General features: G+C 36.7%; 1 protein-coding gene across 2 annotated transcripts in view; it reads left to right on the top strand.

Moving 5' to 3' along the window:
• The window catches only part of LOC101834473 (olfactory receptor 183), a 62,845-nt gene extending 50,750 nt beyond the window's left edge, over positions 1–12,095 (top strand). Inside the window, exons 1-3 of one of the 2 annotated variants that reach the window (XM_040750312.1) lie at positions 3,896–4,022; positions 8,988–9,072; positions 11,148–12,095. In XM_040750312.1, the coding sequence (XP_040606246.1) occupies positions 11,166–12,095 (930 nt within the window). In that variant the 5' untranslated portion in view covers positions 3,896–4,022; positions 8,988–9,072; positions 11,148–11,165. Of the gene's footprint in view, positions 1–3,895; positions 4,023–8,987; positions 9,073–11,147 lie in introns of those variants that run through there. The other variant, XM_040750313.1, reaches the window with a different exon arrangement.
• The last annotated feature ends 3,489 nt before the right edge of the window (positions 12,096–15,584 follow it).

Below are 15,584 nucleotides of genomic sequence, written 5' to 3'. Positions count from 1 at the left end.
TCTCAAAACTATTGAAGGTATCACCACCCATGATTTCAAGTTGTACTAAAGAGCTATGTGAGCTATGTAATAAAAACATCATGATATTGACATAAAACCAGATACACTAATCAATGGAATTGAAGACCCATACATAATGCCATACACATATGGATTGTAATGAACAATTGTAATAGAGTCCAAGAAAGTCAGATAAAGAGAAGTCAGGTATTTATTGGGGAATCACTCACAAATGACAAAACAAGGTAGAGAACCCCCAAGGTATTGTGCTCTTGGGCATTGGACACTGCCATTTGCTTCACAACCACCACCTAAGATGTTGAGAGCTTGCTTCCCAGTCCGCAATAGCACATGATACTCTTCCCTGGAGGGGCCAGTACCTCAAAGACTATGGGCTGGGTGAGTTCCCACAACACTGGATGGACACCTGATTTTTTAAAAAGGAGCCAGAAATACATACAGGAAAAAAGACAGCATCTTCATCAAATGGTGCTGGTCAAATTAGATGACTGTCTGTAGAAGAATTCAAACAGATCCATACTTACCACCCTGCAAAGACTCAACTCCAAATGGGTCAAAGACCTAAATATAAAACCAGCAGTTCTGAATCTGATAGAAGGAAAAATGGGAAACAGTCTCAAACTCATTTGCACAGGAGACTTTTTTCATCAGAACACTGTTAGCACAGACACTAAGAACAAGAGTTAACAAACTGAAACTGGAAGGATTATTTATGGCAAAGAACACTGTATTTGGACAAAGCAGCAGCAGTTTACAGAATGACAAAAGATTTATATCAACTACTGTGATGGTTTGAATAGAAATGGGCCCCATAAACTGATACGTGTTAATGCTTGGCCAATAGGGAGTGGCCCACACTATTAGGAGGTGTGACCTTGTTGGAGGAAGTGCATTATTATGAGGTCAGGCTTTGGAATCATATATGCCCAAGCCATGCCCAATGTGACAGTTGCTTCTGTTGCCTGTAAATCAAGATATAAAACTCTCAGCTCCTTCTCCAGCACCATGTCTGCCTCCATTCTGTCATGATGATAATGAACTGAACCTCTGAAACTGTAAGACAGCCCCAATTAAATGTTCTATTTTATTAGAGCTTCCATGGTCCTGGTGTCTCCTCTTAGCAATTAAACCCTGACTAAGACAGAAGTTGGTCCCAAGGACTAAGGTATTGTTGTGATAGGCTTGATCATGTTTTTGTTTGAAGGAATATGGACTTTGAGGCTTTGTATTAGTATATCATTAGTCTATAATTCTTGTGGTATTTTGCGAAGAATGTGTCTGCTTTTTGTCCTTAGCCTAAGAGTCTGCCTGAGGCTAAAGTGAAGAAATTTAGATTAATTCTGTTGGCAGGGGAAATCTCAAAACAGCCTAGTATTGATTGTGTTATGTGATTAATAGTGGTCACTGTTATAAAGAGCTGTAGTTAAAAGGAGCAAACTGGGAAAGAAAAAAAATAGAAAATGTACAATTTGAGGAGGAAAGGACACCAGGAAATTGAATGGAGCTAAGTCCTGTGTTCAAGGAGATAAACAGATTAAGAAATTGAATAAGGAAAAAAAAAAGAAATTGAATAAGGAGAACAGTAACCTCAGGGCAAAAATCTCACCCATCTAAACTTTCAACTTGTGAAAAGCAATTAAAGAAAAGATTAGAGCCTGGTGTGGTGGTACATGTCTTTAATACCAGAACTTCAGAGGCAGAGCCTGGCAGATCTCTAAGTTCAAGTCCAGCCTGGTCTACAAAGCAAGTTCTAGAACAGCTAAGTTTAGGCAGTGAAGGAAACCATTGAAAACAGAAAGCTGGTGCAGATCTCATTGAACAAGGGAGCCATGTTCCAGCCCTAGCAAGCAGCAGAACTTGGTAGCTTCAGACATGTGGTTATGGTGTTAGAGTCAAGGAGAGAAAAAAGGATTATGGAATCTCCTTCTGTAACTAAGGAAAGCAGATAGTTTCAAACCCCATCATCAGCAATGGAACCAATTCAAAACTAACTCAATGGCATCTCTGGAGTTTGTCTTACAAGATTTTGACGCAATATTTTAATTATCTATCTACCTATCTGTCTATCTACCCGCCTACCTGTCATCTATCTATCCTTCTAGATACTTACATATATATTATGGCTTCCAGTTTTGTATCTTAAAGGGATTCCTGTGTGTACAAATGTGTGTGTCTCTGTGTCAGTATGTGTATCCCATCCTTTTTCATTGGCTCTGTCTTCTTTGTGTTTGTTTTGTCCTATTGGGGCTTGCTTTTGTTTATCTTATCTTATTTTTATCCTTCAGAAGCCCGTTGGCTTCTAAGGAGAGAGAGAGAGAGAGAGAGAGAGAGAGAGAGAGAGAGAGAGAGAGAGAGAGAGAGAGAGAGAGAGAGAGAGAGAAAGGGTGTGGATTCTGATGAAAAGGAAGGTAGGGAAGGAACTGGAGGTGAGAAAATCACAATCAGAATACACTGTATAAAATATCTATTTTCAATAAAGAAAAATTGAAAGACATAGGGGAGCACATTGTTTTGTAAGCGTACTTTAAATTATGTACACTACATTTATGTGTGTGTGTGCATTCATAAATGTGTGAGTAAATCATGAATTTGAGAGGGAGAGATGGAGGATACAGAAGTAGTTAGGGGGAAAGGAAGGGCAGGAGTGAAGTAGATGCAGTGTTCATGCATGAAGTTCCAAAACAAATGAAATTATAAAATAAAACCATATAAAATGAAAAAGTCAGGGGCTGGTGAGGGGGTTCAATAGATAAAATGCTTGCCATGAAAGTGTGGGGATCTGAGTTCAGATCCTTAGCACCTGTATAAGGGCAAGGAATGGTGGCATACAACTGCCATCCCTGTGTTGAGTATAGTGTATGCACATAGGTAGAGCCAAGCTTCTCACTCCAGCCAGGCTAGCTGAAACACTTTCAGTGAGATGCCATGCTTCAATAAATAATGTTCAAAAGTGATTGGGGAGGACATCAACCTTTGGCTTACATGCTCACATATCCCCTCCTGTCAGGTGTACACACATGCACATACATTTATAAAAAAAGAAAAGTTGGAAGAAAATGTCAGAAGAAAGCTTTCAAAGTTGGTTAGAGTATGTCTGTGTGTACACATGTGGTAGTGTGTTTACCTATCATAATCTCAGCTTGGGGCAAGTTGCTAATTTGTTTAGGGTACTTTGATTTCAGAGTAACATGCCTCATTTTGTATTTCTTTGATGAAGATGCCTTCCCTAGAGTTAGGTTCATACAAAATGTCTTTAGAATAAAAGTAATAATTATATACAAGTTTATAAGTCTGTTTTCTTTCAATCATTCAAAATTATTTTATTTTTATGTGTATGTGCTTGTGTGGGTATGTGGGTATCCATGTGTACAGCTGTACCTGTAGAGGCCAGAGCAAGGCACAGCATCCCTTGAAGCTGGAGTTATAGGTGGTTGTGAGCCACATGCCACAGGTTCTCTAAAAAACCAGAAAGCAATCTTAACTGCTGAGCTATCTCCACAGCTCCATGTCATCTTATTTTTATTTGTTTTTCAATAAGCTTATTTATTACTTCAAATAATACTCCTGCATTATAACAGATTTAGATTTTTGAACAACAAATAATGATATCTTAGGAGTATTTATGCTGCTTGATTTTTCTCCAGCTTGACACAACCTACTGTTTTTTGGAAGAATAAATCTTAATTGAGAAGATGCCTGTCAGATTGGGCTGTAAGCAAGTCTGTGGAACATTTTTATGATTAATGGTCAATAAGGGAGCATTCAGCTCACTGTGGGCAAGTGATCCTGGGAGGCATAAGAAAAGTAACTTAATGTAAACCCAAGGAACAAGCCAGTAAGCATCACTCCTTTGCTGTCTCTTCCATAGCTCCTGTCCTGACTTCCCTCAGTGATGGCTGTGATCAGGAGTTGTGAGAAAAAATTAGCTCCTTCTTCCCCACAGTCTTTATCACAGTAACAGAAACCAAACCAACACAAAGGATGTTATAAGTTGACAGTTGGTAAGTTTACTGAGTTTCAAGCAGAAAGACCTCTGAATCTGATCCTTAGAATCCAGGTAAAAAGCAGGGCTTGGTGAATAGTACTCCACTGTGTAAATGTACCATATTTTCTCTATCCACTCTTCAGTTGAGGGACATCTAGGTTGCTTCCAAGTTCTGGCTATTAAAAATAATGCTGCTATGAACATAGTGGAACAGACATCCTTGTTGTATGAATGTGCATCTTTTGGATATATGCCTAAGAATGGAATTGCTGGGTCTTATGGTAGGTTTATGCCCATTTTTGTGAAGAATCTCCATATTGATTTCCAAAGTGGCTATACCAGTTGACACTCCCACCAGCAGTGGAGGAGTGTTCCCCTTTCACCACATCCTCTCCAGCACATTTCAGCTGGTGACACACACAAAGGCAGATGTGTCATTGTTTAAGCAGTCCGTGATATGGTCATGCTGATGCCTCTTCTCAGCACTTGATGCTAGCTTTTCAGGCATGTGGAATGTAAGATCGACAGTGTCATGAGACTGCCAACAAAGGAAACCAGGGAGGCAAGGCAGTTTTTAAGAGATGTAGATTTCCAGCAAATGCCTCATAACAGTGTGATATATGAACTTGTTGTGTAAAGCTACAGCTTCTTATGGAGACCCCAGAAAGTTAAACATACCAGAAACATGGAACATCTCTCAGGTACAGTGAAAGCAGCATGTAAAACTTTCTCAAGAGTAAGAGATTGTGTACACTCCCAGTGTTACAGGACAGCACTTCCCTAATGCCCTGGATTAAGAAACATACTTCTTACCACAGCATGCCCTATCCTATTGTCATGGAGACTAAGTTCAAGGTTCACCCTGGTAGGCTTTGGTATTGTTTTGTCCTGATGTCTTGCTATTTACCTACTTCAGACTTTTGTAGTACTAATGTTTGTCCTGTGTCAGTGTGTCCTTCTTTTGGGTAAGATTTACCCTGTTGTGGTGGCTTGGATGAGAACAGTCCCTCTAGGCTCATATATCTGAATGCTTCATGATTGAATGGTTCTCAATTGGTGGAATGGTTTGGGAAGTTTTGGGACATGTGCACTTGTTGAAGAGATTGTCACTGGAAGTGAGCTTTGAGTTTTTCGAAGTCCTCTCCAGCTAATTCTCTTTCTGCTTCCTCTGCCTTGTGTGGTTTTTACCTCAACATGTAAGCTCTCAGCCACTGCTTCAGAGGCACGTCCTTCAGCCTTTTGACATGCTCCCCATCATGATGGTCATGGACCAAACCTTCTGAGACTATAAGTAAGTCCCCATAAACTTTCTTCTACAAGTCACGTTGGTCACAGTGTCATGTCTTCATATCAATAGAAAAGTAACTAGCATACCTGTGACAATATATCTTGGAAATAATTTTTTAAAAATTTCCTATGGAGCCGGGCGATGGTGGCACACACCTTTAATCCCAGCACTCAGGAGGCAGAGACAGGTGGATCTCTGTGAATTCGAGACCAAGCCTGGTCTACTGAGCGAGTTCCAGGACAGGCTCCAAAACAATACAGAGAAACCCTGTCTCGAAAAAACAAAAAAAATTTTTCCTATGGTATTAAGTCTCATAAAGAACTGGGTTTATGCTTTTGGCACAGTTAAGAAAGGGAAATCATGTAGGTATATTAAATGCATTTGGATTCTGAATGTGGCCCTAAAGATATTTTTAGCCCATGTTGCTCTGTCAGAGTTGGGGCCTAGTGGGAAACATTATGCCGCTTATTTCATCTGCTTAAAGGGGATCATGAGGCTATTGACTTTTCTTTCTCTCTCTTACACTTGAGCCTTTGGTTAGTAGTTTTCTAGATGTTAAAGTCTGAATGTGAATTTTCCCTGTAATGTCTGAATACTTGTTTTCCAGCTGGAGGCACTGTCTTTTAGAATGTGGGACCTTTTGGACATGAGCCCTAAGTGGAAGATTCATGGACCTTGGGCCAGGAATGGAGGGCAACAGACAGTTCTGGCCTGGGCTGTCTGTTTTCTGCTCTGTGCCATTGGACACATTGCTCTTCATACTTCTGGTTACCATGAACCAGTTTCTTACTACTACACTTTCTTCATTATGAAATTATTTCTTTTAAATTGTAAACTAAATCTCTAATCCTATATGCTGCATCTGTTAGGCAACTACTATACATTCCCCTTCTACAATGATCAGTGTCACTATTGACCAAAGCAATTGTGATGAAAGCTCAAATTTGCGCACATACATGTACTTACATATATGCATATGCATTCTATCTTTTCTGTTTTTAGCTTGCCACCATGCTTGGCTTGCTGTGAATTTTAGAGAATTCAAACTAAGATTCTCACCATTACCTAGCAAGTACTTTGCCAACAGAACCCCTCCACCCAGACATCTTCAAAGTTTGAGCTGAAGTAAACCCACAATCTTTTGATGCTTAATTTAAATAATCTCTGTTGAAATTTGATTAACAAAACAATTCACATATTTTTCATGATTTTTATTAAAGAAAGAAGCCAAGCATCTTACTTAAAACTTTCTATATGATGCTGGAATCTATCTAGAGATTGTCCCAACTCCTCCTGGTACCTAGGTTTGCCCACAGGTATTTTCTTAGATCAAGGCAACATGGGGCTCTGTCCAGTACAGAGCTGAGTTGTAGTAGCTCTAATATTTGCATACAATGCAGAGTTCTCTTTACTTTTCCTTTCACCCCTCAACAGAGCATTATTTCTATCTTAATATGCCATCTGCATTTAAGGAAAGGGACACAATTATTATGAAATTTCTTATGTGCTTCATTTTTTTGTTATGTTTTAAGTAGGAACTATAATCCTTGAATTAAATGGTTTCCTTGGCTCCTACAAAGATGTATTCATTTGCAAAAAAGGTCCCTGTTGAATTTTTTGCAGGAGGATGATTGTTGAGTCCAGTCTGTCATCTTGTTTAAATTACCTCATGGAATCCATCATCTTTTATTGTCCTTTTCTGACTCATTCATATATTTCCACTGCCTGACTTTTTCTTTGTCATTTGCTACAATTTAAATTCAGTTGTTTGTTTTCTTATGGATTTTGATTATTTTAATTACATGAAAAATAAATGTGGGCAGGGCATGGTGGACATGCTTTTAATCATAGCACTCATGAGGCAGAGGAATGTAGATATCTGTGAATCTGAGGTTAGTCTGGTATACATAGTGAGTTCCAGGACAGCTGGAGTTATATATAGGGACCTTATCTCAAATAAACCCAAAACAAAAAAGTGTGGTATTAAATATTCATCTAATAACACAAACATGAAATGGACTACTACAAAGTTTATCAATCAATGGAAACAACATCACAAAAGGAAAATCACAAGTCAAATACTGAAATTAGAAAAATTGAAAAGACTACCCATATTGGTTTATTCAATGTAGACTTTTGACATCAAAGACAGGTAAAAATAAAAGAGAAAATTTATGTTAATATAAACAAGGTTTTGGTCATAATAATAGTTATTTATTGAGGTGATAGATATTTCCAACTGTCACCATGACCAGTAGTTACAAACAGAGGATGGATACCACTGGCATAATTGTTTTACTCTGTCCTCCAGACCTTCGAACAATGACATTTCTTTCTTCATACCCACTATAACAGAAAGCATGGACAGACATGGAACCATGGACCTAATTGAAATCCATTCTAGGGTGGGGGTTATCCTCAGATTGGTCTTAACTTCCACCTAACTTGCATAAACACAAGCACCTTTAAACCCTGTATACATTGCCTCTTCCTTGGCAGCCCACTTTCAGATCCATTGTCTGTTGCTAACAGCTTTACCTTACTCTTAATAATTCTGCCTTGCTTCACTTACTCTGTGGTGTGTGTACCTCATCCTTCTTGGTCATAAGATAACAACCTTGTGGAGAAGAAAGTCTGTAACATATTCAGCTCATGTCATACTGACATATTTTACCCTGACTCTTATCTGCTTTATTTTTCTGCATATTTGCCCTCTTGCTTGAAAAGTTATTTCAAGACAACTGATTGATTATTGAGTGTTGCAAAAATATAGACCTTGGTTTGCATCCTATTTTTCTAGTTGTGGGGTAAGCAGAGATTAACCTTTATATTCACAAGATGCATTTACCCTGAAGATGATTATAATCAGTTTTCAGTGGTTAAATATTAATGTTGTTTATAGATAGGTTTGGGTTTTTGAGTAAATATTTGTCTTTGAACTGACTTATTTTACTAATAAAGGTATTTGAGTATGTAGTCACCATATTTGTAGTGTTAGGAAGAAAGTCTCAGGGTGGGAGATATGGCTCAGAAGGGCACATACTGCTCTTTTAGAAGGACCAAGTTCAGTCCTCAATACCCCCATCTGATGGTTTACTAGTTTCTGTAATTCTAGCTCCAGGGGACTCAACATCCTGTTAAGATCCAGGGGCACCACAGTTATGCACAAATTCAAACATAGACATATGTACCCATAAAGTTTATAAAGGAATAAAAAATTTACAAATAAGAAGAAACTTTCTGACCTGACTTCCCAGAGCCTATGCAGTCTCTTAAATTCTGAACTCTTAGGTCACTGACATATGATACAGCCTATACTCTTAGGTGCCCAAATTGTCAGTCTCTGGTAGAACAGCTTCACTTTGTCCTGCAGGAAGCCACCTGGTCCTCAAGGGGATTTCACATTTCCACTCCCTCAGTCTTTGGAGTAAGGAGAGAGTGACACAGCTGTTGGTTCTTGTTCTCCAAGTTTATATAAGACATGTTTACTAAGACTTGGAAATGAAGCCTTTGAAATGAAAAATTGTGGGAAAAGGTTGTTACCTTTATTACTGTCAGTCCTCTGATTTTATAGTTTTTCATATGCTTTATGAGGACAAATACTTTTAAAATTATTATTATTGAAATCTTCTTTTTCCTTTTTGATATTAAAACACAATTATCTTGTGTATCCCTTTCCTTTCCTTCCTCCAGCCCATACCGAGCATCCACTTGTTCTCTTTCGAATTCCTGAAGGCTAGTAATTTAAAGGATCGCCACAGTCCCTTTTGGTGTTTGGGTAAGATATATATGATTACTATATTTGAAGTTCTTAGATAAAGTAAAAATATTCTATATGGATTAATGAGAGCAAGTTAATACCAAAGAACAAGGTAAAAATGAGAAAATACTGACTGGATTCTGTTTCCTGCTTTGTTAAATTCTGAATAAAATGAATGCAGTGATAGTGACGAGTTTCCTGGAGTGGCATGTCTCCGATCTTATTGACCTAATCATAATGATGCTTTTTGATGAGGTAGAATTGTAACAAAAGGAAAAAGTTTAAAATCAGGATTAAATCAAGCCTTGATTTTTACATGAGAAATAATCTCACTATTTTGATAAATTACCTATTGTGTTTAGTTAATCATGTATTCTGATTAAATTTTTGGTCTTGACTAAAGATTAGCTTTATATTTTTACTGCACATGACAATATTTTGACAATTGCATATAAATAAGATACATAACTCATATAGATGTACATTTGTTAGGAAACACTAGGAAATGATTGTCTGTTCTTTCCAGAATTGAAATCTTAACAAGACCCACCTATTAAATGAAGTGCATTAATGTCACATGCTTACTGCTCAGAAATGTATAGAGGGGAACAGCTCTCCAAATGAAACATACTGACAGTGGAATTATTGCTGATGGTCATTTATATTACCTTCATCATGGTTTTCTTGAGGAAAACACTTTTGGTGTAGGCGCACTTTAAGATTAAATATACCTCAATCATAAAACATAATTAAATTTAAATATTTTTGCATGAATACAATATTTATCTCATGACCTTTGATATATCGTATATGTAGGAAAAATGACATACTACCAAAGTTTAGAAAGTTTGCATCCCATTGTGTGTTCTTCACTTTTTATTAGTGGTGGCATAGTGTTTGAAATATATGCTTTTCACAAATCAAATGTTATATATTATCCAAATTAGTATTCATGCTGTCTTCATATCTAATAATAGACAACCTTAAGTATGGAAAATACAGCCAGCCTATGCTATGTATTTGTGCACAACATGAGTTAAGAAACAAAATTGTAAATTGCTCTGTTATACTCAGAATTTATGAGAAAACCATGACTAATAAAGGAGATGAACTTGGCTGTCAATACTGATGAACTTTAGGGTTGGGATAAACATACACACCCTACATCCAATGCCTTTATTTTCCCACATATTCAGTCTGTCCTCAACCCTTTGATTTTTTCCTTTGACCTTTATGCACTCACCTACATGCCCCTGTTCTTCCCTGTCTATTTTATTACTACCATTTATTTTCCTCAACTCATTGCCTTACAAGTTTTCTTGTCCCGTTATGTTTTCCCTCATCTCTCCTCTGCAGTGCAATGAGTTATTTGAAACTCAGGCAGAATGTAAATTCTTATAACTCCCAACATTAGAGTACATTCTTCCACTGGACAATACTAAAGGTGGTTTCAGCGAAAGAATATTTTTAGAATGTATATTCTTAATGTATTCTTATGTACTGACTCCATTATAACAGTATTGCTTGATCGCCTATATTTTATATAAAACATCTTTCTGGGCCACCAATAAGATAAATACATTTGGGAATCTTAGGATAGTAGTTTGTCTTGGTTAGGACCCTTCCACCCAATATCTTTTCCTTAATGACTCTTTTTGTAGCTTGCAAATTTTTACTTAAAATTGTATTTGTAAAAATCATCCCACATTGTGGGAATCTTATTAGAAGCCTGATCCTCAGGAATAAAGCACAAATTCCTTTACAAGGCACTCAGTGTTGCTTAAAGCCCAATGCATTATACAGCTTATATTCATGCATCACATCCCAGAAACAAATTTACAGTGTTAGTGTGTTTTCCAATTCATGATCACAAGTTTAGAAGGTCTTGTATTCACTTTTAGTCTGTTACTGCTTACTCATTACTACAGTGAATCAATTGAAAAAATTGTTATTCTTAATTTGTAGAGTATTCCTTATGTTGTAGTATTATGCAGACTATGAGAAAATTGCAATACATTATCTCATTGATAGATGCTCCTTTAATAAGTGCCTCCCGATGACTACTGTCTTAAATTTATTAAATCTAATTTCAGGAGGCATTCAATGACGGCATGGAAAAGGAGAATGAAACATTATGGACAGAGTTTGTTCTCACAGGTCTCAAATGCCAACCACAGTGGAAAAGTCTTCTATTCCTAGTGTTCTTGGTAATATACCTCATGACCATTATGGGGAACCTTGGTCTTATCACTCTTATCTGGAATGACCCTCGACTTCACATTCCCATGTACTTGTTCCTTAGTAACTTAGCTTTTGTAGATACTTGGTTATCATCCACAGTGACACCAAAGATGCTATTCAATCTTTTGGACAAGGGCAAGGTGATTTCTGTCTCCGAATGCATGGTACAATTTTTTTCCTTTGCCATCAGTGTGACCACCGAATGTTTTCTCTTGGCAGTAATGGCTTATGATCGTTATGTAGCTATATGCAATCCTTTGCTCTATCCAGTTATTATGACTAATAGACTGTGCATTCACCTATTGGTTTTGTCATTTTTAGGTGGCTTTCTTCATGCTGTAATTCATGAAAGCTTTCTATTCAGATTAACTTTTTGTAATTCCAACGTACTATACCACTTTTACTGTGATGTTATACCAATGTTGAAAATTTCCTGTACTGATCCTTCTTTGAATTATCTGATAATTTTCATTTTCTCTGGTTCAATACAAGTGTTTACCATTATGACTGTTCTTATCTCTTACACATTTGTACTCTTTACAATTTTAAAAAAGAAGTCTGACCAGGGTGTAAGGAAAGCTTTCTCCACCTGTGGAGCCCACCTCTTATCTGTGTCTTTGTACTATGGGCCTCTTCTCTTCATGTATGTGCACCCGGCATCTTCAGAAGTGGATGATCAAGACATGATTCTTTCTCTGTTTTACACAGTTATAATCCCTGTGTTAAATCCAATAATCTACAGCCTCAGAAATAAGCAAGTCATAGATTCCTTGAAAAAAATGTTGAAAATAACAGTTTAGGTCTCAATGATATCTGTTAATTTTATTAACAATCATAATATTGTGGAGAAATTTTTCATTTGATGTTTCAATTTCTTTCCCCACAATATTCTTATGGAAACCTATTTTATGTACATGATAAGAAGCTTTGAGGATGTAATGTCACCATGTCTAGTAAATACTTTTGTTTCTACCACTGTTTGTTAACAACAAATCCGACCTTCTCCATCTGCTCCATCTTCCTTTACAGTGTTAATGATCTGCTTTCTTCGAGGTATATCTCAAATATTACAACTTTCATGATATATTTTAGGATTTCCCCTAAGAGGATAAAGTTTTCAGTAATTCATAACATCTGGCAAACTCAACCTTAGATAAAACTATTTCAGTTACAAAACAAGTTTCATATTAATATTTGTTTTATATTATATTATATATTATATTATATTTGAGAATATATATATTATAATTGAGAAATTTCATTGTTATTAGCATCTCTTCTCTATATTTACCAATTGTTTGTGTGCACTGGACCATAAATAGAGATTTGTAAACTATGTTATACCAAAATGACCCTGCTAGCACCAGTGCATCATGTACAGGAAGTATCCATTTTCCTTTTTAGTTTGATGTGAAAACAGACAAGTTTCTGGGCCTCCAATGACTGCTTGGTGTCATCTATTCTTAAGATTCTTTAATGAAAAAACTCATCATCTGGTGCACATGGGTTCTATGCACCATATATATATATATATATATATATATATATATATATATATATATATATCATGGCTTCCTGTTGCATGTTTTTATAGGATTCATAAGTATCCATAAAAGTGCTTTTCTTAGGCTTTTTTCCTTATGTTTGTTTGTCTTGTCCAATTCAAATATGATAGTTTTTATTTTATATTTTTGCATTTTATTTTGTTATATTGTATTTTGTTTATTTTTATGTTATATAATACAGCCTAACCATAGCCTTCATTCCCTGAACTCTTTACAGTCACCCTAACCTATCCACCAGATCCACTGTTTCTGATTTTTCCTTCAGGTAAGCAGACCTGCCAGGGATATCAGTGGAATATGGTATAACACCATGCAATAAGAGTAGTTACAACTCCTCATATCAAGGCTCCATGAAGCAAACTAAAAGGAGCAAAAGGGTTCCAAGAGCAGTCAAAAGAGTCATAAGCAACCCCCACTTCCACTGTTAGGGTACCACAGAACACCAAGCTACACAACTGTAACATATGTGCACAGGACCTAGTGCAGACCCCAAGAGTGCTCCCTGTCTATAGCCTTTGTGAGACCCACTAAGTTGTTTATATAGGCTGTGTTTTCTCTTTCTCCTTGACCAACTGGCTCCACTATCCTTCCTTCCTTCTTCCACATGTATTCACCCAGCTCTGCCTAATGTTTATCTGTGGGTCTCTGCTTTTTATATCTTAGAAGCCTGTTCTTTTCCAACAAGAGACATGGAGTGGATCCAGTTGGGAGAGAGGTGGGAAGAACCTTGATGGAGTAGAGGAGGGGTAAACCCTTATCAGGATATGCTATGTGAGAAAAGTATCTGTTTTCAAAAAGAAATGAAAAACTGTTTTTTACAAAAGAGATTATAATACATCTAAAGTAAAATACATATACTCTTATCACAAGGTTTGAGTTCTTGAATACACTATGACAAAATACTAGAAAGTGGTTACATTTTTATTAAAGCAAAAAGTAATGCATGTTCAAAGCAATTTCATCATTCTCTATTTCTGAAAGTCTGCCCAGTTCACCCAGTTCTCTCACTGTTCCTTGAGAGAGATGCTGCAATATCCAGGAGATGGAGGGAAAATTAGTCTTTCTTCCCAGAGAACCCATGTAGTTTGTTGATTTCTACTTTTGTATAGTGTTCACATTGTATTGATAGTTTTCTGCCAAGTACTACATGTTTTTGCTTGTTCATTCATTGCTAAATTAAAAGATGAAAATGATAACAAACTAGAGTCTATTTCTTCTGCTATTAAGACCTATGCATGTGATTTTCCTTTGCTTGAGATAGTAAACATTGAAATATAAATATGCCAACAGTCAATGTAATCTGCTAACACTTATTTTACTTTAGACGAATATAGAACTAGAAGTTGGGTCCCATTCTGGAACTCATATGTCCTCTGTATCCTTGTCTTGTATGTGTCAGTTTTATAGATTTCAGTACTCTGATTTTTCACCAGCTCAGTTCCACTATTTATGCCTATCACTCAGTCAAATCACTCATCCTCAGGTACAAGCCCTTCTACCCTTTACTTCATCTCCTTTGTCTGTCTGTCTGTCTGTCTGTCTCTATATATACATATATATTCCTTTATGCATACAGATTTTGTTATTTCAGTTGACAAATAGGAATAATGTTCTGTCTTACCTATAAAAAGATTCTCGAGTGTTTAAAATGTGATCAAGTTTAAATGAGATACCATAGATGAAAATTTTTATATCATGGCTCTTCTATAGGTAATTGAAAAAAAAACGGTTGTCAGAATGTTACCAGAAATTAGCATAGCACCCAGGTGAGATGTGTAGAAGCTTGTCAATTGCACACTCTAGTTTCATTGTATTTCTCCTTTATTATTTTTAACCTCTCTTTACTAAAAAGGTTCAGAAACAGGAAGAATTAACTACTAAAATGAGAACGATGAATGTCACTTGTATCGACTATTCCAAAAAAGTTCAATAAAGTCAATGCTTCAAAACAAAGAATAATGATAAAAGTGCATTTTTGCTGGGCCTGGAGAGATATCTCAGTGCTTAAGAGTACTGGTTACTCTTCCAGAGGACCCAGGTTCAATTCCCAGTTCCCACATGATAGCTCACAACTGTCTGTAACTTCATCTCTACAGGAATTGACACCCATACAAAGATATACATCCAGGAAAAACAACAATGCTCATGAAATATTTTTTAAAAGTAAATTATAAAAATACTTTTTTGCTTTATTTTTGACATGATATGTGTACACATTGAAAATCTTGCATTAGGGCAGCTGTCTCTGTGGCTTTCCCTATCCTGGTCTTGACACCCCCTTGTTTGTATGATCCCTCCTCCCTCTCTTCAGCTGAACTCTAGGAGCTAAGTCCTGTGCTTGGCTGTGGGTCACTGCATATGCTTCCATCAGTTACTGAATGTAGGTTTTATGATGACAATTAGGGAAGTCACTAATCTGATTAAAGGAGAAGGCCCATTCACACACCCTCACTATTATTGCTAGGAGTCTTAAGTGGGATCATCCTTGTGGATTCCTGAGACTATCTGGTAGAATTCTGCACTGAAGTCATCTGACCCTGGGCTTTCTTTTTTTTTTTTTTGGTTGGGAGACTTTTGATGGCTGTATTTCCTTAGGGCTAAACATAGGAAACTTATCTCAAAAATCCAACCAAAACATTAAAAAATGTGTCATTAAGTACTCATCTAATAACACAAACATAAACTTGACCACAGCAAATTGTATCAGTAAATGCAAATAAAATT

This window comes from Mesocricetus auratus, unplaced genomic scaffold, assembly GCF_017639785.1.
Source record: "Mesocricetus auratus isolate SY011 unplaced genomic scaffold, BCM_Maur_2.0 Super-Scaffold_100008, whole genome shotgun sequence".
NCBI classification, from domain to species: domain Eukaryota; kingdom Metazoa; phylum Chordata; class Mammalia; order Rodentia; family Cricetidae; genus Mesocricetus; species Mesocricetus auratus.
Note: the sequence above shows the minus strand (reverse complement) of the source record. Positions and strands in the feature narration are given on the sequence as shown.